At 35.6% G+C, this 24,174-nt stretch overlaps 1 protein-coding gene across 1 annotated transcript in view; it reads left to right on the top strand.

Annotated features, from left to right (window-relative positions):
* Positions 1-24,174, top strand: part of RSPO3 (R-spondin 3) — a 77,300-nt gene that overhangs the window by 23,631 nt on the left and 29,495 nt on the right. The window contains exons 2-4 of the mRNA XM_010385229.2: positions 6,053-6,244; positions 7,884-8,030; positions 12,749-12,946. Of these exons, the coding sequence (XP_010383531.1) occupies positions 6,053-6,244; positions 7,884-8,030; positions 12,749-12,946 (537 nt within the window). The remainder of the gene's footprint in view (positions 1-6,052; positions 6,245-7,883; positions 8,031-12,748; positions 12,947-24,174) is intronic.

Genomic DNA, 24,174 nt, shown 5'->3' with positions numbered 1-24,174 from the left:
CTCTAAGGGAATGAATTACTGAAGTAAAGGACACATAAAAAGCTGTTATGTGGCTTTACTTTGAATGATTGATTTCATAATTAAGCATTCAAACTTTATGTAATTGGAACTTGATTTCTTCGCCAGATATTCATAGGCACAGCCCACTGAAATTATTATAGATACTTTCTGTTAAATATTTACTACTTTAAATTTTTTTTTTTTTTTTTTTTTTTTTTTTTTTTGTAGACAAGGTCTCACTCTGTCATCCAGGCTGAAGTGCAGTGGTGCAATCTTGGCTCACTGGAGCCTGGGCCTTCTGTGCTCAAAGGATCCTCCCACCTCAGCCTCCTGAGTAGCTGGGACCATAGGTGTGTGTCACCGTGCTCAGCTAATTTTTTTTTTTTTTTTTTTTTTTGGTAGAAACAGGATTTTGCTATGTTGCCCAGGCTGGTCTCAAACTCCTTGGCTCAAGGAAAGTGCTGGGATTACAGGTGTGAGCCACTGCACCTAACAACATGTTTATTATTATTTTTTTAAATGTAGCTTTTTTTATATGTATTGTGTTCATTCCTTCAATAATCAAAAACACTTTATTGAGAACATATTCAATAAATAACTGCCTTGAATGGAAGGTGGGAATTATCTCAAATTCCTGAAACTATAGAGGAAAAAAGAAGAAGAAATTATCGAACCATGAGACCTCTTCCCTTAGGAAGTATACAGTCAATGTGAGCACACTTCTAAAAAGAGAAGGCATGGAGGAAAGGACAGATGTAAAAAAAACCTTTGATTGTAGAATTCAGTTGGTCTCTTCTCTCTACCCTGTCTCTTAAGGCCACTGCATACAGAAAAACAGGCAGCGAATGTTGTGCAGACAAGTATGCTTTGGAGAGACTTTGTATATGATGTTTTTGTTGTTGTTAAAAATAACTTAGATCAAATTTGTGAGTTTATTAATTTTAATTAGATTATAAAATCAATGTTACTTTTATTATCTGGGACTTCTTTTCAACTCAGTCAAGCCTGTTTTATTAGTCTAAAGTCTACTAAAATTTACATTTCTGGAAATTAGCTACAAATAAATGATCATCAGCAGTAATTGGCAGCATGCAATAGTGGATTTTTTTCACATAACAACTTATAGTAGCTGTTAGTACATTTGTAACTGAGTTTTAGAAGTAAATTAAAGTAAAGCAAATGCTTGAAGCTTGCACTTAAATTGTCACAGAAACAGAATTTAGTTCCCAATAATGTATTAGTTGATTCATCATAAACATTGAAAATAGGTAGCGAAAGGTTGTATATTGACCAAATGTTCTGGTTCTATTTAAAATTCTATATTCTGGATGTTTTATCAAAGTTGAATTAACTCTTATGATAATAGCAAGTCTCTTAGAAATGGTTGCATTAGTTATGTATCACAAGTTAAAGGTTATCAAATAGTAGGAAGCCTTCTTTAACAGATAGTGAAATTGAAGTTTCTTACTCAGGGAGTGTTGACAGTTCAGACACTGAAAGTAGGTTTAAGTTATGTATCAGTGTACACCCTTTTCATACAACTAACCATAATAAACAAGAAATAATACTTCCCTCTTTCTTAATTTTAAGGATAGACATATTAATTTCACTGTGTATGTGACACATTTTTAGTAGAAAGTCTCAATTTAAAGTATCCATGAATTCTGCCCATTTTCCCATTCATATCTACCCCATTACACATCTAAAGTTTACTTATATATGAAGATATAGTTACCAGATATCAAAGATCTCTATTTTCACCTCTTATCTAAACACACTATTTTTCTAGCAAGTTACAGCATTCATTTGAGTCCAAGTTTGAAGTTCAGAATAAATGATTATGATAGCGTCTACTTACTTATATCATAAGGCAATTACCACAGTTAATTTAGCATTTGAGTATGCTTTGAAAGCAACAGTGAGTCACCTAGAAATTCAAAGTATTGTTTAAAGCTGCTGATAATACATTTTGTTCTCTTACCAAATGTCCCCTATTTTGCATGATCTCCTCTTTTTCTGTGAGTTTTCATTAGTTCCCCCCTCCCCTTTTTTTTTTTTTTAGACAGAGTCTCACTCTGTCTCCCAGGCTGGAGTGCAATGGCGTGATCTGCGCTCACTTCAATCTCCAACTCCTAGGCTCAAGCAGTTACAGTCGCTGGGATTACAGACGTGCACCACCACACTGGGCTAATTTTCGTATTGTTAGTAAAGATGGAGTTTCTCCATGTTAGCCAGGCTGGTCTCAAACTCCTGGTCTCATGTGATCAGCCCTCCTGGGATTAGAGGTGTGAGCCACCGTACCAGGCCCAGTAGCTCCCATGCCTTTTCTAATTAAGTAACCACTGTCAGAGACTCATGTGTACATCTCCAACAGCCACTCCAAAGTAAGCTCCATCTATTAAGCATCACTCTCCGGATATTTCACAAAATCTGCAAAATTAATGATTCCAAGCCAGGTTTATCTTTTTAAACATTGGTATTCTATGCACCATGCTCTACTCTCCAGCTGCAGGCTTTTACTCCCCTGGTAGCCCCTCCCCTCTCTATTCACTGACTGGACCTAGAAACACACCTTTTCAAATCCTCTTTCTTGTTCAGCCTACATGCCATTGGCCACTATATTTGATTGATACCACTTCCTAAATATCCTTGAAACATACATCCCTTCCTGACTACATTATATTGCCTCTGCCGTGTTTTAAGTTATCATCAGCCTCTTACCTTGACCACTGCATTATTCTTTTCCTAGTTTGCATGCCTGCCACACTGCCAGGGATATTTCCTTTCCAATTCAAATCTTATATTTCAATCACTGGTGTGATTGAAACACCCTATATTTAGAAGAATTTCACTGGCCTATCTCAAAAAAGTTTCTGTAATATAGATCTATTTTATGCTTCCAGTCTTCTTGTTATTCCTCATATCTTCATTCCCCACTACTTATGCACCAGTTGCATCAAACTCATGCCAGTCTCCTTCCCAGCTCGGGTCATTTCCTTCCTTGTAGTGTTTCCTTCTCTAGCCACACATGGCCACTTAGGTACTGATAAACTCCAACTCGTTGTCTAAGATTAAGTTCAAACACTGAGATTCTGTGAAACATTCCCTACCTCTCCACCAACAACTTCAAATAATAGTAGGAAAATGTTGTCTGAAAAAGGTGATTTAGAAATGCAAAATGAAGTTAATATTGAATGGGTAATAAAAAGAAAGACACATGAGAAAGTCAAATTCTATTTTCTGTCTCAGAATCACAAGATTTTATGGCTGAAAGTGTTGTTACAGTCAATATAGACCAAAGTTTTTGTGGTTTCCATATAAAAAGTAAAATCTCTTGCCTTAAAATGAAGTTTGGGAAATTTGTACCTAGTTGTGTAATACTGACTGTGTAATTTGTGTGATCCTTATACGGCATTCAAGAAAGCTGTCACTACGCTACATAACCATAAAAAAGTCTAGACTCATTGAATCTGAGCTTCATAGTCTCCATTTCTCTCTCTTCCCACAGCCAGCATTTAAACCTCCCTGAAGAAATAAGGTTTGCCATCATTTGATATTCAAAATTTATTGCCATATTCAAAATTCATTGATTAAGACACAAAATTTTATTGCAAGTTGGGACAATTAGGTCTTTCTTGCTTTTCCAAAAATCAAAATTTTAAAAAACCTTTGCCTAGGAAATCAAAATATGAAAAAAAAGCAAAAAGAATTATTGTAGCACAATGTTGACTGTGCTGCATTTCATCAGTAAAAGTTTTAGAGACAGAGGGAATCAAGCAAGGTATTTGGCACATCTCGTAATTTCAGTGGATACGGTTACAATCATGAGACTTATTCAAAGCTCTCTCCTGAAGAACATTCCAAACATTCAAAACCTAGTTTTTAAAATAAAATTTATCTTAAGGAACGTCACTTTTTGAAGCTCTGAATATGTAAATCATGGTTACATTAATAATTGATATATTTAAAATTATATCATAATTGGCAAAAGTTTCAGAATACATAAAATTAGAACTGTGTGTATTCTTTCAGCAGCCACATTTCAGAGATAGGTATGGATTGGCATGGACCAATATGGTTCATCTTCCTTAAACCCAGAGTCTCTTAGTGCCCTGAGTGTGAAGCACTTTTCTTTCAAGTTGAGGGTCACTCTTCCATAGACAAGTCTATGAAAAGGTCTTACAAGTTTTTATCTACACCTCTTGCTTCTTGAAATGGATAATGATAGATTCTGAACACATGTCTGAACACATGGAAATCTCTTGCCCCTTTTCCCTTCTAGGATCTTTGCAAGCTTACAATATGTACACGTTTTCTGTAAGTCACCAATGCTGAGTTACTGGCATGAAAAATGACCCTGTTACTTGGAAAGTAGTTTCACTTACAAGTCCCCCAGGCCCTGTAATGTCTAAACCTCCTGTGCCACTTTATGTGACTGCCCCACCCCCACAGAGGAGCATGCACAGGAAAAGCAGACTTCCCTTCCCCCACACATTTCCTTAGTTTATTTACAAAACGTCTTGGAATGAGAATGAGCTGCTTGTGGTTCCTGTGGCTGATTCGGGGATGGTTTCCTACAGGCAGAGGATGCTGGTCAACCGAATGACCTCTCTGTAACTAACTCGTGCACTCCTGTGGTAAGGCTGTTTGGTCTTATGGGTACCTCTTCTAACTAAGCCTGGAGGGATTTGTTTTTGTGGTAAAGAACTTAGCAATAACCAAACGTCACTGTAAAGACAGACTTAACTATGCTAAGGTCCATCAGAGTCTACTCCTTCTACTACCAACAAAAGAAGCCAGAAATACACTGGGATGCCTTTAGATTCCTGTGCATCAATCTTTCTTTCTCTAAGGATTATGATTTTTTTTTCCTCTGGCATCTTCAAAGGACGATAAAGCTATTAGCAATATACTTGAGTGAAGAACACAATAGGAAAAGAAATAATCCTAAACACCAGCTACACGAGAAACGCCCCCTTAGTCAGCAGTTTTTACCAGTTCATGCAGAGGTGATGATGACTAGTTAATAGTCAAAAGAAGATTTAAAGTTGTGATGATCTTAAGTAAACATAAGTCTCCCAAATATTTGTTTCTGTTTGTGCAGACTTGCTAACAAACACTCTTAACTCACACATTGGTAACTCTTGGAAACCCTGGAATGTGTGTAACAGTGATTCTTAAGGTAGACTGGTCCATTCTCACCAAATATACATTTCACTCGAGTAAGTAGAAGATGAGGGCACAGAAACTGTAAGACTCCAGTCCCGAAAGAGAAAATATTGAACATAAATCACCATAAGTAGTCACAGATCCACATGGAAACACTGGTGAGACAAGTATCACATTTTCACCATTATATCTGTTTGAACTGGCAATGATTAAGCTCGTGTGAGAAGAAATATTTCATGAAGGAATTGTGGGGTGCTCAACAGCTAACATAGTTTCAGCATCAGTTTGCATTGGATCAAAAAGTAATATTGTGTTCTCTAATACACCACAGTTCAAAACATATTATAAAACTTAGTGTCCTTACTCAAGTTAAGCCCTAGTGTACATTATTTTACTTACTGAAGAAATTAGAAATATATGCTTATCCTCCATTACGTAAATGAAAAGCAAAGCAAATGTGTATTAATTTCACTGTGTAAATGAGCACAAAATTACCAGTCCCCAATCTCCCAAGGTGCTAGTTCAGTGAGGATATTATATATATAAAGAGAATATATATATAATTAGTTAGACATAATTATACTATATATTACATATAAAGAGAATATGTATACACACACATACATAGATAAGTCCTTTGAGGCAGTATAGTCTTATTTTTCAAATGCTCAATTTTAAGAACTTTGAAATTAAAAATAATACATGTGCTAAAGGGAAATAAAATATCATAAAAAATGATAGGAAAAAAATCCCACCTCATTTACCTATTACCAACGAATTGAAACCTAATGAAAGAAAATTTATATCCTGCCCAGAAAATGTCATTTAACTTTTATATCTGTGATTTAACCTTTGTAATGTCTTTCTACATTTGTCTCCGCAGTGCATCCTAACGTCAGTCAAGGCTGCCAAGGAGGCTGTGCAACATGTTCAGATTACAATGGATGTTTGTCATGTAAGCCCAGACTATTTTTTGTTCTGGAAAGAATTGGCATGAAGCAGATTGGAGTGTGTCTCTCTTCATGTCCAAGTGGATATTATGGAACTCGATATCCAGATATAAATAAGTGTACAAGTAAGTGCCTACACAAAATTGTATTTTTATCTCATCCTTGGTGACTTTTCCAGATTGAAATGGCCTCTAATATATTTGTAATATTCAATGTTAAGTAAACTATAGTGTTTATCTGATGATTAGGCTAAACCGTACTTGGACTTAACCATCAGAACAAGAAAATTTGTATCACTAACTTACAAAAAAGCACTCATGTTTTGGGTTTCTTTTTAATTCTGAAAGCAAAGGCTGGGAGTATGATTATTGCTCATTGAACCTATAGAAAAGTATTGCAAGTCTCAATTCCATCTGAGTTTCCATTATCAACACAAAATCCAAGTATTAACTAACTTGCCGAATCATTTCAGCTATTTTGACTTCAAGAGAGATTCCAGAGCAACTGAAACATTTATTTATCAATTGGAAATAAATGTTGGGAGTACTGTCATCTGGACCCTGAAAACCTGGTTTTCACACTGCAGACCAAGTGTGCTTTCTCAAAAATGTAAATTAGGAAATACCACTCTATTCAAATATCATATGTAGTTCCATCCATCTCTCCAAACTCATCTCCTACAACTCCCCCTCAGCCATTTTGCACCAGCCTCACTTGCCTTCTCGTAAGATCTTCCCACCTCAAGCCTTTGCAGTTATGTTCTACACTGACTGTTCTAGCAGCTGGAAAGCTTTTTGCCCACATCTTTGCATGGCTGGCTGTCTTATTTCATTGATGATTTTGCTCATATGTCACCTTCTCAGAGAGACACTCCATGATCATTTTATCCAAAATAATCAGCCTGTTCCCCCTGTCAACCGTTCTCCATCTCTTTTTCCCACCATTTGCTGTTGCTTTTGTTGTTGTTGTTGTTGTTGTTGTTGTTGTTGTTGTTTGTTTGTTTTCCAGAGCACTTATCACTTTGGAACTAGACTGTCTGGTTTCAAAAAGCAGTCTGATCTGTTGTCCTGGGTTAGTTTCATAACCTTTGTTAGCCTGAGTTTCCTTATGTGTAAAATGAAATTATACCAATGACTACCTCATTGGATTGTTATAAACTTTAAATGACTTAATAATATTGTAAAACATTATAGCAATCCTGGCTTACAGTAAGCACCATATAAGGGTGAACTATTGTTACTGTTTACCACATGTCCTCTCCCAGGATGTAAACTTTCTGAAGCCTGACTCTTACCTCTCTTGTGCATTGCTGTCAACCAATATAAAAAACAATGCCTGGCACATAGTAAGCAATCAAATATTTGTTGTAAGAATCAATAGCCCTCAAGAACAACGTGAAGGCAATATCCTTTGTATATTTTCTTAAGGTTCTGATGAAACATTTTCACTATCACTTAATATAAACAGATATTTCATCTTATAAATATTGTTGGCTATATATATATACAAAACAAAGATTTTTTCATAAGGCAATCAGTATAATGATTTTAAAATCAATAACCAATGTACACCAACTAAATCACTGTGAAGGAATCCTGAATTCAGTCTGGCAAAATAATTTTGGACTTCAGGTGTTTATTTGATACTAAAGTTGTGTGTGCCTGTGTTTGACACATGCAGAACATAAAACTTTATGTTTTAAAGATAGCTTTATGTTAAGAGAACATAATGCAGGCATATTTCTCTTTGTTTTTTCTCTTTCAGAATGCAAAGCTGACTGTGATACCTGTTTCAACAAAAATTTCTGCACAAAATGTAAAAGTGGATTTTACTTACACCTTGGAAAGTGCCTTGACAATTGCCCAGAAGGGTTGGAAGCCAACAACCATACTATGGAGTGTGTCAATATTGGTAAGGAGAACCTGGAATAATTTGAAGAAGTGATAATGTCAGCCTCCATGGAAGTGCTTTTCAAAGTCCTTTGTCAAAAGAACTTGAAAGTTCTTGGGCTGAGATCTCTTAAGACTGTCCCTATCCTTCTTTACAAAGATACTCTCTTAAAGGTGTTTTTTATAACCTTATCTAGTATGTATTATAGTACAATTTAATATAGTGGGTGCTTCCTTATTTCTTAAGGACTGTCAATAATTGTTTCAACTTTTCCATTTATGATAGATTTATTTTTATTATTATTTAATGACTTTTTATTTAAATTATTATTTAATGAATTTTATTTAAGTAAAAATTCAGTCAAGACACACACACACACACACACACACACACACACATATATCTGACAGTGATCTGTTATGTGACATACATATATGTCTTGAACTTAACTTTTACCTTAAAGCAACAGTTTCATAAAACACCTAGGTCTAATCTCAACTAATGACCAAAGTTATTTTCCAAGGAGGGAACAAATATTCTCTTGACACAGCCCATTAATGCTCAGTAAATGGATCAAAGACCTAGGAACTGGAATTGATTTAGTTGAAATCTCACTCTTTTTCTCTCACACTGCTATGCTGAAGTATTCTGCTTCCACGGGTATTGATATATAATAAAGAGGATTGTGGACTTACTCAAACTGACAGATTGAGACAGTCCCTGGGTCTGATTAATTGCAGGCTGAATTTCCTGAAGGGGAGGTCCCTCAGACAAGTTGTTTGTCTAAATAACAGATCACTGTCAGGCTATATTTTCCCTCTTTTAAACGTTGTGCAGCTACTACAGCTACAACTTTGATGAACACTTGGGAAGCAGATGCTAAACCAAATGGGAAAATAGCCTAGGAAATCTCAAAATCCCCTGGGCAAGAATTATAAGAACCTTTGATGCTGCGGTGATGTTGGCATATCCACACAACTGCCCTCCTGATTCAGTACAAGATAGTCTCCAGGACTCCCCTGGGGTCCCCATCTTAGGAGTCCCTTAGAATCTAAAGTGCTGGAGTAATAACTCTAAAGTGGTGGGTTAACCATTTCAAGTCCACCACAGCACTTTTATTTCTAAACAATGTTTTTGATAGAATAAAATAAATAGATATTTTAAAGATAATTTTAGAAGCATCTGGAAAACAACAGTCTTGAAATAGTTTGTGGCTCATTTTTGTTACGTTTTTTTTCTTCTCTAGTTGTAAAAACACATGGAAAAAAAGCAACCTAGGAATAGGGTAAAAAGTACAAAATAAAAGCACTACAAGTTATTTTTCTTATAGGTCCTGAGGGCTGATGATTAGAGGTAATAAGTTCCAAACACTGGAAAAAATAGAAAGCACATCTGTGGAATATTCAAGAGCAGAAATTCAGGATGAGTAGCAGAATGTTTGCAACATTTCTCTACCCAGAAAAAAAAGGCACATGGTTAGATTTTTTCAGTTGCTGAAGGTGTAACATTCAGTTCTGGAAAGGCTGTTTACCTGAAATGTATTAATGCTTTTCTGTCAGGGAGATCATTTCACACTTGGCACTATTGGATTTGTCTTTAAAGCTTACTGATAATTCATACTACTAGTAAGACTAAGACTACTTATTTCTTAACACAACTACATTTAAGTTTATATATTTTGGAAGAGAGTTTAGCAGTCCAAAGGCCAGTTACTGAATTTGGTTTATTTAACAGATGCAAATGACCTAGGACACTGTAGTGATAAAAATCACCAACTTTCGTTCAGGGCTGGCTCCTGTTGTTTGCTCGATAAGATATGTCTCCCGTCATATGGTGCCTAGCCTACAGGTACTACACCTGCCATGCCTTTAGTCCAGTCCAGAATTTCAGGGAAGATGATGATGACCTGCTTCTATATCATGAAGGAATATTAAAGCCTGTTCCTTTTACAGATGTGAAAACTAGGATCTGGAGAGCCAAAATGATGACCCCAAAGAAACATTTTAAGTTATTTTCAGTGCTGTAATTAGTAACTTGACTTCAGCTTCCCAATACTCACCCAACAAAAAGAATGTGTCTTTCTCATTGCTAAAATCCATTCCGTATTTCTAGTTTCCTATCGAGATTTTAAATTGAGAGGAAAAGTCATAAACAGAGGAAATGCTACCCTGATACAGGGCTGGGATGAAAGAGGTATGCCACAATATATCCGCTTTCCATGGTTTGCAGGTCAAATGGAACAGAAACATCCACTGAACCAAATTTTATAAGAGAACATATTCTTTTCACTTTGTGCTCCAGATATTTGCTTCCTTTCTGCACTGTCATTTTGTCACCCTCATTGCTTCTCTTAGAGAGTTGGATTTGTTCAAGAAATCACAGAGAGAATATGTCTCACTCCAAGCACTGAGTAGCAAGGGACATTCCCTTGCTGTGTTCTATATGTAACCATGCAACTGGTCAACAAGAATTAGAGCAAAATGACAAGTAAAGTCATTACTAGTAGGACGTTACTAGTAGGACATCCTATTCAGCTTTCTTGCCAATTCGGGAATCGCTTTTACAGCATCTCGCACTGATGATCAACCACAGCACAATCATTCCCAGGAACCCAAGCTCATTGCCTTTATGAGACATGTGCTTCATTTGCTTCATTAGGGAATAGCTAAAGATTTCCAGTTTTCAGATTGTTCTTAATACAGAAGCTAGAAGGAACACAGAAGGTGAATATTCTGTTTTTTCTTAACTACCTCTTAACCAAGGAGTGCCTCGATTCTACATTGTTCATTAAAGGATCTGAATAGAACTTAAATCACCTTTTGTGTTGTCTTTAGCACTTTTTTTCAGTTTTCATTTTTTTTCTGGAAATATTATTTGGATGCTAACATTGTACGTTTATTCTACAGTATTTCTCTAAGATAAATTTGCCTCATCTCATGGTGTTTTAGCTCTCTGGTCTCATTAGAGCTTTTTACTACCTAAACTCATTAGTTTTGAATATGTTCCCTCCTCCAATGAAACTATCTAAGGTTGTCCTTAGAATTTAATTTTTAAAACCATTCATCTTCTGACTATAAACTAACAATTACCTAAGCTGTATTTTTTTAAATATGTTTTTCTGAAGTCCAAGTATACATTTGCTTAGACCACTTTTGCTATTATAAAAGAGCACCGAAGTTCTGGTCACTTGCACATCAGATAAGTTTTTCTAATTCAGTCCTCTTAATTCTGGAATTAAATGAATACTGGACAAAGTGACAGCTCACAAACATTGACTTTCCTCTTCTCATTTGCTTTTTTGGAGGTGCTTTTTTTTTGTAATGCTAAGGACACACTAGTTTTTAATGGTTAATATCAGAATGGGATGCTGCAAGATAATATCCATAACCAAAAAGAGATTATAATACTATTAATTGACTTAGTTACTCTACTCTTGAATGAAAATTGTAATGGTATAACTGAGCATGAGGACTACTTTAAAATGGTTCAACAGAGTTCATTTCACTTAACAGAAACTTAAAGTCATGTATTTAATCAATTCCATTTAATTCCGTGTTGCACTCAGGGACCTAAAACTGTCTGAAAAGGCCTGTGAAAAATGTATCATAAATGGATTTAAATTTCTAAAACATTTAAGTTATCTTTCTTGAGGCTATTATGAGAGATAGTATTCTGCTCTAAAGTAAGGAATCATTAAATCAGAAGGCAATAAGGGAGGTTACTGGAAACTTCTTTTTGTGGAAAGACAGTCTTAAATCATCTGAAAGAGTTACTGTTGCTAGCTGTTGTTATACATTAGAAAGTTTTAGGGACATAGATAGCACCTTGTAGATGTTTCTTTTCTTTAGAAGTGCAAAAATCTGTTACAACCTGAGAAAGCCATTATTGAAAAAAAGAAACTAATACAGAAAAAGGAACCAAATCTCCAAAAGAAGCTTCAGAAAAAGTACATCAGGTCATCTTAGGAATCACTTGGTTGGGTTAATTTTAGAAGCCGGTTATCAGCTGAAATTGACCCACAATTCACATACAATAGACACCGCTATGTCTGAACCATACTCAGTAACAGATATCAATATTCAAGCATACAACAGCACATGAAGTAAGAAAAGGCAGTAAATAGTAGACCAAAGACCTGGATTCATTTTCTGCTCAAGCATTCTTTAACACAGAGTTTCTCAAACGGTGTTCCCAGTACCTGCAAATCAACATTACCTGTATTGTTAGGCAAATTCACAGCCCTACCCCAGATAACTGAATCAGAAACTCTGGTGGGGGCTGGTGGGGAAAGCTCCAGCATTTTTTGTTTTAGCAAGCCCTCCAAGTGATTCTGATGCATGCTAAAGTTTGAGAATCAATTCTCTAACACATAGTATAACAAGTGTTCTTCAAATTCAGGTCAGGATCAATCAACAATTGCAGCAGTGCTCTGGAAAGTATAAAGAATTGATCAATTTTAGTGATTATATTAAGGTTAGTGCCTGTGCTAATCAATCTAGAGAAAAAGGAAATCCAATGCAAAAATGAGTTTACCTGATAATGAGTACCAAACTGAAAACATTCAATTTCTGCCTTTCCCATTCTCTTGTTTTTATATTTAGGTCATCTTGCCCAACTTTGATCTGCAAGATTTCTGCTCAAATTTGAGCAAGCTTTGATTGAAGCAAATTTTTTTTTAACTCAACAATAGTGAAAGTAGTTGTGAGCCAACTGAGTCTGTTTCTTCTGTTCTGTTTCAGTGCACTGTGAGGTCAGTGAATGGAATCCTTGGAGTCCATGCACGAAGAAGGGAAAAACATGTGGCTTCAAAAGAGGGACTGAAACACGGGTCCGAGAAATAATGCAGCATCCTTCAGCAAAGGGTAACCTGTGTCCCCCCACAAATGAGACAAGAAAGTGTACAGTGCAAAGGAAGAAGTGTCAGAAGGGAGAACGAGGTACAATCATAATAACAAAATGTGCTTGTTTGAATCCTCATAATCTGTTGCACTTTTCATTTTATTTCTTAGGAAACATTTGGCATTATCTCTCATGCCTAATATCCTAAAATGTGTACCAAACAAGAATGTTGCTTATAAATTACAGAATATAGATGTGGTAATTCCAAAATATGGAGCCTGATGTCAGAACTTGAAACTACTATGGAAGTGTGGTAATTGAACTTTGATGAACTGGGTTGTATTGTAAGCATTTAGGGCATTATCTTTAATATAATCTGCTTTCCTAGTACTTACAAAACCTTTGGGAAGTCTCATAAATACAAAGTCTAATGACTTTTGATATAAGAACAAGACAAAGAAACACTGCCATCAAACATTCCTTTCCTCACTGCCTGCAAACCAAAGTAGTGAAATTTAGTGGTAAGCTTTTGTAGCTAAGCATATATATAATATAAAATATATGATATATTATATATAATTATATATTATATATTGTTTTATATTATATAATATGTAATTATATATTAATATTTATATTTTATATTAATATTATATAATATATATAATATATTATGTATTATGTATAAGCATATAATGTATATAATATATAATATATGCTTAGCTACAAAAGCTTATATATATATATAATTAAAGACAGAATATCATTCTGTCATCCAGGCTGTATTACAGTGGTGCCATCGTAGTTCACTGCAACCTCAAACTCCCAAGCTCAAGCAATTATCCCACCTCAGCTTCCCAAAATGCTGGGATTATAAGCGTGAGCCACCATACCTGGCCAGTACAGTTAATACTGACTTTATTTTGAATAAAATGAACAAGGCCACATTTTATGAATATAGCAAAATCATTAAAGACATTTGTCTCCAGATTTCTTTTCATAGTGCACAAACTTTATAGACCAGATTACAGAACCTATTCCATCAGTATTAACTATTAGAATTTGCTATGAAATCAACAAGGAGAAATATACCGTTTAATAATATGATCCATTAGGGTGAATAAACTTCCAGCTAGAAGACCCTCAGTTGCCGATCTTTAAAATATCATTTTTCTATCTTTCTCATTAATATCATTAGCACCACTTCCTACAAATACGTTGTATAGTTTTATGTAACTAATGGCAGTTATCTGGTAAGTCTATAAATGATCTTCTCAATTAATTCCAAAGGGGTTTGATTGCCTCTGTAGTTGACCTTTCTTAGCTTATTTCTCCATAGTTGACGTTTATTAGGCTATTTCATTCATTTACTAGCTTATTTCATTCATTTATTCATTCAACCTAGTTTTATTATATTCTTACTTTATGGCTATGCACAGTACTAGGGCCTAAGGATTCACAACTGAATGGCATACTGTCTCTCTATTGTGAAGGTACACCTTGAAAGGTTGAGATGTTTAAACAGATAATCACAACATCACAGAGTAAGGGAGATTATAGACGTGTGAACTGGTTTAAACGGAACACAGAAGAGGACACTGCAAACTTGAACATTGCTTATACAAGAGAGAATTTGGGTCACCTGTACTTTGCAAAGAAACATCCATTATGCCAAAAGAATTGGCCATCACCAAAAGCTATAAAACCTGCTTCTGCCATTCTAATCAAGTAGTTAATGTGAAAAAATTCTTGAAGACATGGGTTATTTAAAGAGAACTTCAAACTTTTGTAAATTTGTAGGAGGTTTTGATTAAAATTTAGTTTAAGGAATGAAAGCTGGCTAGTGAAAAAGCTTTCTGGCATTTGTTACCAATTAATTTAAAATATCTTAGATTTTAAAAGTTGGATTTGGAAGTCAAATATTTCATCATTCTACTTGTTGGTATGCTCCCATTGCCATACATTTACTTATGTTTACTAAATTTCTTTAAAATTTAATGACTTACAGGTGGTCCTTGCTCATATCATTCTTTTCACAAAGATTGTATGTTATTAATCAGTATTCAGTATGCATTCCTTTTAAAATATAAGTAAAGAAAAGTTATCCAATAGCAGAATTAAATCACTATTCTAATTACATTTTATTACTTTTACTTGAGAATGTGATCTTTCAATAGAGTATATTTTGGTAGCACTTGACTTAAATATTAACATTGAAAATGTCAGCTGTTAAAACTGGCATTTATCTCATTTAGAAAAAGATAAAATAAGTAATACCAGAAGAAGTTTGAAATAGTACCCTGTGACATAAGATTTTGCTCAAAAGTGTCTTTCTGGTTTGTTTTCTTCCCCTCTGAGGATACAGTGACATTTTACATTTAAAAAGAGAAGTTTATACAACTAGAAAAATTTAGGTGTTTTGTTTTTTCAAATTTTATAAAATATAGACTAACAAGTGGCAAATACGAATCATATTTACAATTTTCTTTCCAGATTTAGTCCTACTTTTATTTTTCTTCATTTATTTTTCAAGGTGTTTGTCAAAAACTTTTTTTAAGTAGCCTAGAAACTTAAGGTAGGAAGAAAATCACTTCTCTCTTTGTTGTTTATCTCTCTAATCCTCCAGTTTTCTTAACTTCTCTTAAGGTTTAGTTAGCCAGTATCCTACAGTATCCTATTTGAACACAAACCGGATAGAAAAGTAATAATGACCTCTGGACATCCCACCCTATCTTCTCTATCAAGCATCATATCAAAATAATAACATTATCCAGAGTCTTCATTTAGGCTCTACTATATATTTATATATTATGTATAATATATAATAAAAATATCTTGACAATTACTCGTCTTGAATTTATAACCTAAATGATAAGAACCCCACATATACATAGAAGCATATAATTAGAGCAAATTTAATAGAGGACTTTATCTTTATATTTTTCTATACAAGTTGACATTTCTTATTTTAAGTAGAGTAAGCATTAGAAACATTTAATCAACTTTAAAGATAAACACCATAAAGTGGTATGGTACAGACATGACTTCCCCTCACACTTAGGATAGCTATTATTTGAGTTGCTCCCAGATGCTTACAGATTAAAAAAATCAGAAAATTCTTTTATGTTCATAGCTTGAGCATTTCTAGATGAGCATACTAAAAGATAAGACTTTTCTTATAAAATTAAAGCTTGAATTTAAAGTTAGGTCTGTGATCCCTGCCTAAGAGGTTAACAATAGACAGAGGTAGATAACTCATAGGGAGCATGTGTTCAGGATTTTTTCTGCTCCGTTGAAATTGCCAAAGGCAAGATCTCCAGGGAAGAATGATAAGATCCAGAAATGACTTTTCAAAATGTGCACAAATAAGAAGTTGAATAGAAGAAAATAGTTTGTAGGAACAGAGTGGATTCATCTAGTTGGGAGATGCTTTTTAAATATGTATGTGTTGCAAAATCTTGCACACATTTTTCTTCACTACCATTTTCTCATGCTTAGAATAAGTTAACCCGAGGAGATAAATTTAATTGTTGTATCCTTACATTTAAATTATCTCATGTATTTGTTTACAGTATTTCAGATTATTCCCCTTTACTTGACATGCTACCTTTTAATCAGCCTGAATTTCTCCATCAATTACTAACTTTAGTAAGAGGTTATTACCAATACAATTCTTTCTAGCTTGAACTTAATTGAATTATATATTTGAAATATCAAAAATATAGATTTTAAGAGATTATACAGACTAGTATATAAACTATTAACACATGTGTATTGAAATATCATATTTAAGTAGAAGTAAACAAGGAGAAAATACATTTCCAGTGATTGTCAGATTTTATTTATTGACTTTTTGGACATACAGTGTGTAACAATCTCAGATAAGGAAAACTGAAACAGCTCAGGAAGACGTGTGTGCACCTGCATTTGATGTAAAAAGGTAGTTTTGGGTATGTGGTGGTGGAAGCAGAGTCAACAAACACATTTTTCATTCATTTGCACCTTCCACTAATTAACTAAAGAGAATTTCCTATGGATGGTTTTTAAGGCAACTCACAAAGAATAAAAGAAATTCTGTTCTTTGGTTAATTTTATGAAAAAGATTCTTATTAGTCACGTTAGTGTAAGATCTTGGGATAGGAAGGAGAGAGAAGAGCACATTGCTGGAGGAAGTGAGGTGGAGATCTACCTTCCTGGTATAAAGACAAGCTAGCATTCATTCCACCAGAAAAACAGAAAAGGAACCCTTTAAAATAGAAAGAAATAAAATGTTTAGGGACATTCCAGGGAAGAAACAAATGTGGGAATCATTGTATTATTGTACTATTTGAGTATACTCTAGGTTGCCTTACGTACTTTCTCAAAATTAAGTATAGTAAGTCTACCAGGCATTACATAAAGGAAATGTCTTACATGTTAACTTATAAAGTGTTATGAATCATGTCCTGTAATACCAATATTATAAATACATATTATGTTTATTGTGAGTACTATATTTAAATTACAATAAGATCAGTTTTTAAAAATCTAAGCCAAAATGGCAGTGAGTCTGTTATGTTTCCTCCTCTGTCCTTTAGTTTATGCCTTAAAAATAACTACTCCACTGCTGTATCATTGAGTTCTATGGAAAGGATTTATTATATTAAATATTAATTCAGATTTAAAACAAGATATTTAGCTAAGATTCCCAGTACAATTCATCAAATCCATATAGATGGATGTATTCGCTCAAAATTGTGGATGCCAACTGGCTTTGAGTATTTGTATCATGTCCTCTCCCTACTTTAACCTCATGAAGACCAGCTGACCTGAAGACAGTCATCCTGGTTAAGCACTGGGGAGTAGGATCGTTCTACTCTTTCCCTACACCTGTTAGTGCACGAGTCTCTTGACATGGTTCAGAGAAAAAAATTAACAAAGTACAGAGCTGAGATAATAATGACATTCGAGAATGTGGTTCTCAACTGTGGACAACTTTGCTCCCCAAGACACATTATTATTTGCTAAGAGGACCAAGGATGAGAAATCTTGGTGTAAACGCAACGGTCTCTCTTGTCTCTCTTTTTATCCTTCTTGGGGCCTAACCATTCCCTACCTAAATGGGTTGCTTGTTCAGATTCTGGGGAGGATCAATTGCTACCAATGAACACCGTTGGTATATTTTGCTCCCCGCTATAAAGGCAAAAATCAATTTTACTCAAAGTTAATATTCTTTTAATTTAAAATATTCCAGAGCCACACAAAAATATTCTACTATGTTTAAAACCTCCAAGAAAGGTAGACTATTGTAATAAATAACAACTCTTGTTTTCAGAGAGATATTCCTTAATGTAAATGAATGGATTTTTTTTTTTTTTTTTTTTTTTTTTTTTTTGAGATGGAGTCTCACTCTGTCGCCCAGGCTGGAGTGCAGTGGCGCGATCTCGACTCACTGCAACCTCCGCCTCCTCAGCTCAAGTGATTCTCCTGTCTCAGCCTCCTGAGAAGCTGGGATTACAGGCACATGCTGCCATGCCTGGCTAATTTTTTGTATTTTAGTAAACCCGGGGTTTCACTGTGTTGGTCAGGCTGGTCTCGAACCCCTGAACTCAGGCAATCCACTTGCCTCAGCCTCCCAAAGTGCTGGGATTACAGGCATAAGACACCGTGCCTGGCTGAATGTATTCTCTCTTAAAGGCTAAGCCACGTTTTCAATTTAATGTCCTCAGTGGACAGGCCTTCCAGTTGCTGAATCACTATTTAGCTTTCCCTCCACCAAAATTAATTATATGGCTATAATAATTTCTTGTTTCATAATACTCTCCTATCTATTCAGTTGAACTGCATGCAACTGTCTTTTTTGTAGGTCATAAATGGTCAAATGTTAGAAGTTTCATATGGTTCAACCTGATACTTTAAAATTTCATCTTTCTAAACTGATCAAGTATTAGAACCAGACCTAGAGTATGTTTGTTAAGGATTGACAGTTTACAGTTTTTATATACTACAACCTATTTTAAATATTAAGCTTTTAATAATAGTAAACTGTACAACTGTCCTTGAAAGAATGTAGGCACTACCAATGCAGGGCAGAGGAGCCTGAAAAGTGGGGCTTAGCCTGGGAGGGTTCTTGGCTTAGCCCAGAGAAGAATTCAAGGGCAAGCCAGTAGTGTTCAACAGCAACTTTTATTGAAGCAACAGTGTACCGCAGCAGCAGAGGTACTGCTCCCTGTGGAGCAGGGCTACCCCATAGGCAGTGTGCCCTGAGTACCATCTCAGAGGCAGTTCTGCAGGCACATTTATACTCTCTTTTAATTAGATGCAAATTAAGCAGCACATTATGCAGAAATTTCTAGGAAAAGGGTGGTAACTTCTAGGTCGTTGGGTTGTTGCTATGGAAAGGGGTGGTAATTTCTGGGTGTTGCCATGGCAATGGCAAACTGACATGGCACATTGGTGGGTATGTCTTTTAGAAAGGTGCTTCCACCCCATGCCTGTTTTAATTAGTCCTCAGTTTGGTCTGGTGTCTGAACCCCACCTCCAGAGTCAAGTCTCACCTCATGAGTCAAGCCCTACCTCCTACCTCACTACTAATCTTTAAAGTCTCTCATAAAAACATGTTTGGTCTTCAGATGCTCTTTAACTGTGGTCACATATGACCTATTCTCTGTTTTATTTGATTTTTTTTCTCCTTAGCTATATTACTCAATCTTTATTCCTTTTTTTTTCTTTCCCACCACCTCCAATTTAATCACTGAAACATCAAATCACCTTGGAAATTCAGTGGACAAGTATCAGAATGTATTATCCATATAGGTGAAAACATTTGATAACCTCAGTGACAGGCCCCAATCTCTTATTGTTTCCTCTGGCATTGACATTATAATAGCAGGATCTTTGTGAGGATTCTTTGTTGCCTAGGTTTTTGGGTTTAAGACTGAACTGAGAGGCTTTATATGCACAGTTGATTCCCCTGTGTCATAATGAAGCAGAAGAATCACAGCCAACACCTGGATCAATGTAGAAAAAAAAATGAAATAACAGTTATTAAGTTTCTTGCCTCTAACACATTTTACATCCTATTATATGTTCTTAAACTTCTCAACGTTAAAGAAAAAGCTCTGCAGAAAATAAAAAACCTTTACTTCATTACTTGCAATCCTTGGTATATCAGTTTTTAGAACTCAACCAGCAGTTATAATTCAGACCAAGTTTGCTCCATATCATTTTTGTAGGCTCCCTGAGGTTTTGGGGATTTTATTAACAGTGGTCAAAAATCATGGTGGACATTATTCGTGGTGGGAAATACTTATTGTTATTACTATCTATGTAATTCCTTCATTCCTATGATAGTATAAAAATTATTTGTAGGCTCTTCTGCTGATTGGTGTGTACCTCAGTATTCCTATTCTAAAACAGACTTTTTAATAAACGATCCTTGAAAATGTCTATATTCTCTGAGATTTCACTTAGTGATATTTATAAATATCTAGTGCTTTGTGACCCATTGGTGAGTGTGACATAACACACAGTGGTCAGATTATTGAATAGAGTGGTAGCATTCTTCAGCTCCTAAGCAAACAATGATCTTGCCATTGTTTAGATCAGCTGCATGAGGACTGTTTCAGCTAGCTTTTGCTGCATAACAAATAACCTCAAAACATAGAGGCTTAAAACAACAACCACTTAACAAATTGTAGCTGGGCAATTAAGGCTGAAACCTACTGGGCAATTTTGATCTTGGCTGGGCTCCGTCACATTGTTGGATGGCTGGAGAATGAGGAAATTGCCATGTTTCTATTATAATCAAGATGGCAGGAGGTCCTACAGCCTTCCAAAGTAAAAAAAAAAGTGAAGTCATTCCTCTTGAGGCTAGGCACAGAACCTGGCATAGTTTTTACTTCCACCACATTCTGTCAGCCTGTACTAGTTATAAGCCTATTCCTGATTCAAGAGTTGAAGAAACAGATTTTATCTCTTGGCAGGAGAAAGTGAAACTTACTTTGCAAGGTGGCATACATACATAGGGTGGGACAGGAGAATTATAGCCTTTTTTGCAATCTACCCTAGAGGTCTTTCTCTTGTTTGTAGTTAGATTAGTGTGATTGTGATTGCTCATTCATTTAACAATCTCTTACTGTCTGAAATACAGTAAGAGATTTGTATTTCCTTTGTAAATTTCCTTCCTTCCTTTGGCCGCGGTGGCTCCAGCCTGTAATCCCAGCACTTTGGGAGGCCGAGACGGGCGGATCACAAGGTTAGTAGATCGAGACCATCCTGGCTAACACTGTGAAACCCCGTCTCTACTAAAAATACAAAAAACTAGCCGGGCGAGATGGCAGGCGCCTGTAGTCCCAGCTACTTTGGAGGCTGAGGCAGGAGAATGGCGTAAACCCGGGAGGCGGAGCTTGCAGTGAACTGAGATCCGGCCACTGCACTCCAGCCCGGGCGACAGAGCAAGACTCCGTCTCAAAAAAAAAAAAAAAAAAAAAAAAAACAGTCAACTGTTGATGCAGGACATGTTGCGTTGGATATTATTTCTATTGTATTTTCTAATTTGTAAAGGGCAGAACAGGAAGAATAAATAAAGTGTGAGGCCAAGATACCTTCATATGCTCAACAAATATTTATTAAACTTCCACCACGTGCTGGGCACTCGTAGATGCTGAGGATAAAGCAGTACATAAAAAAAGACAAAATTCTTTTCATCATAGATCTTATATTCTAAATGGTTTATATCAGTCCACAAGGTAATGACCATAGAGGATCAGCCCTTTCATAAGCATATACCTTTGTTAACAGTTTTCACCTTTGTGATTTGTACCACCAGTAGCTACTGTCTTCATTAGATTTTCCTAACACATTACAAAGACATTTGTTAATGCTGGAAAAAATGAAATTTCTCTGCTTACATTTCATTTTGGTCTCAATGTGAATACATCTATTTTTTCTGTGACCACCATGTTGATGTGCTAATATGTTTTTGTAAGATGGCTAAGTAGGGTTAAAGGTACAGCTTGTGGTTGTGGAACAAGGCTGAGTTAACCGGCCCTTTGGAGAAATGACCCCAAGACCTTGGCTTCCTTTACAGCCTGTTCTAGCCAACTGAGATCCCTGCCAATTAGGAGGGTTCCCTAGAGAGAGACTCGGAGAGCATCAGCATAAATTTAAATTCTGGACCCCCAAATATAGTTTCCAAAAGAAGCTTCTTGTCCTTTGCTAATTGCAAAGTAAACATTTCTCCAGCAAAAAGACACTCCCTCCTTTCATGCTCCTGTTCTCCTTCCCATCTCCCTAATAGAGTCTCTCCTTAAAACTGCTAGTGTTGCCGAAACCTCTTTGGCATAGGAGACACCCCACATTTGAAGGCACAAAGAATTATTCTTTCCATAGATCATTATCTTGCTTTTTATCTCCTCCAGCAACTTCTTCATAGAAGCATTACAGACTAACTTTGTAGATGTCATAGTCTGCAGAAAGGAGTAGATGCCTTATCCTTGGGTCTCTCAAGAGGTGTGACTAAGTAGGCTATTATTAGCATGACAAAATGGATAGAAACGGAAAATTCTTCAAAACCTCTTAATCCACTTTTTCTCACTCTCTTCTACATGCCCTTCTCTTTCTGTGTAATGTCCTACTCAGTTCCTTACCTTTCATTGAAAGCATACCATTTCTCAGGTCCCAAATCAGAAATACCTTTCTAAAATGTTTCTGTTTTTCAGTTTCTGTAAAAAAAATATTTACATGACATACTTATTGCTTTAATAGCAAAACAATATATTAGCATGTATCTCTCAATGATAGTCCTTTTTCACCAAGCTCACTGTTCTGCCATTCTGCAGGACATTTTAGTTGAAAATGACAGATCTCAAATTATCTTAGGCAAGAAGAAAATTATTGGCTTAACCACAGACTGCACTAAGTGCTCAAACAATATCACTGGGTCCATCGCCTTCTGCTCTCACCCTTTCTCACCATTTCAGCTCACACTGCCTTCAGTCCTCATTGTTTGTTGGCCTTATTCTCCTCTGCTACAGAGTCTTTCTCCTTTTAGGAGGAAAACTGGCTCCCGGCAGCTCCAAGTCTATATATCCACATTGCTCCAAATAAAAAAGGATAGTGCTCTTGCTCTCTCTTTCAGTATCCCTGCATCCATTCTCATGAAAGGATTCCAGTGGACCCTACTTTGAATCACTGTGGCAGAGGAATTAGGGTCCTGAGATTGGTCTGTCTAAGTAAAATGCCAGCAGTTGAAGCCAGGGTCAAGTGAACCATTTTGATTGCTGCCTCTGTTTAGAAACAAGGGTACTGACAAAAACACAACAGATGTAAATCATCCCCCATCTCTCCCCACCAAACAAGAAACAAAATTTACCAAATCTAGAAACGTATGTTCTTCTACAAGATAATCCCTTTTCAATACTGGTTTTGAAAATAATTTTAAGTGAGGAAGAGTAACCAAAGTTTTTTTCCGTCTATTTCAGACCAAACACACGTTCAGGATAATGTTAAGAATAGTTTAACGATTTTTTTCTAGTTTCTCTGCATTTGCTAGAAACTTTTTAATGGGAGTAAACTGCTTTAAATGAATAGAAAAAATAATCTACTATGCATATGAATGGTTTCTGGATTTGAATTTTGCAGGCTTAAGTAAAGACATGTCCATGTCCATTTCTAGCTGCTGAGGGTTCTTTGTGAAATGCACCAGTGTGGGCAATGACCTTTTACTTGATTATGCACAAGGCCACTGAAACGTTAAAATTAACTCTAACCTAATTACTGAGCTCCGGTGTTTATGCTGTGTATACACCACCAGGTCATAGCTCTAGCCTCTGTGAGCCCCAGCTGCCATAATTGAGAAATATGTCTTGCAAATCGTTGTTTTGTTTACTTGTTGTTTCTGCTGGAAGAGCTTGCTTTTCCCATTTTTGCAAAGAATCAGATGTAGGGAAGAGTTTCTGAGTAAAGTTTAATTACATTTTAAATCTCAACGCAAAACATGTACATCTGCAAATGAGATATTCCTTTTACTTTTGCATTACATAAAATGTAATATCTGAAAGCATAATGCCACTTACTATTCACTTTTTTGAGTAAAGCACATTTTAGGTAATATCAATATACTAAATTCACATGCAGAAAAGATAAATAGTTGCTAATTCCAAAAATAAAAGATATAGAAAATATGTGCATACTTAGGATCATGAGTTAATATCTAATTAATTAAAACTCATGAACAAAAATTATTGTCTTAATTGACAGAAATAAGAACCTAAGTTTTCATAATGTAATTAGTAGAATACTAATTGGATGGCTAATTATTTCTTATGGAACATATAAATATGAT

The sequence above is a fragment of the Rhinopithecus roxellana genome, chromosome 4 (genome assembly GCF_007565055.1).
Source record: "Rhinopithecus roxellana isolate Shanxi Qingling chromosome 4, ASM756505v1, whole genome shotgun sequence".
In the NCBI taxonomy this organism is placed as follows: Eukaryota; Metazoa; Chordata; class Mammalia; order Primates; family Cercopithecidae; genus Rhinopithecus; species Rhinopithecus roxellana.
The sequence above is the reverse complement of the archived record's forward strand: the minus strand, read 5'-3'. Positions and strand labels throughout refer to the sequence as shown.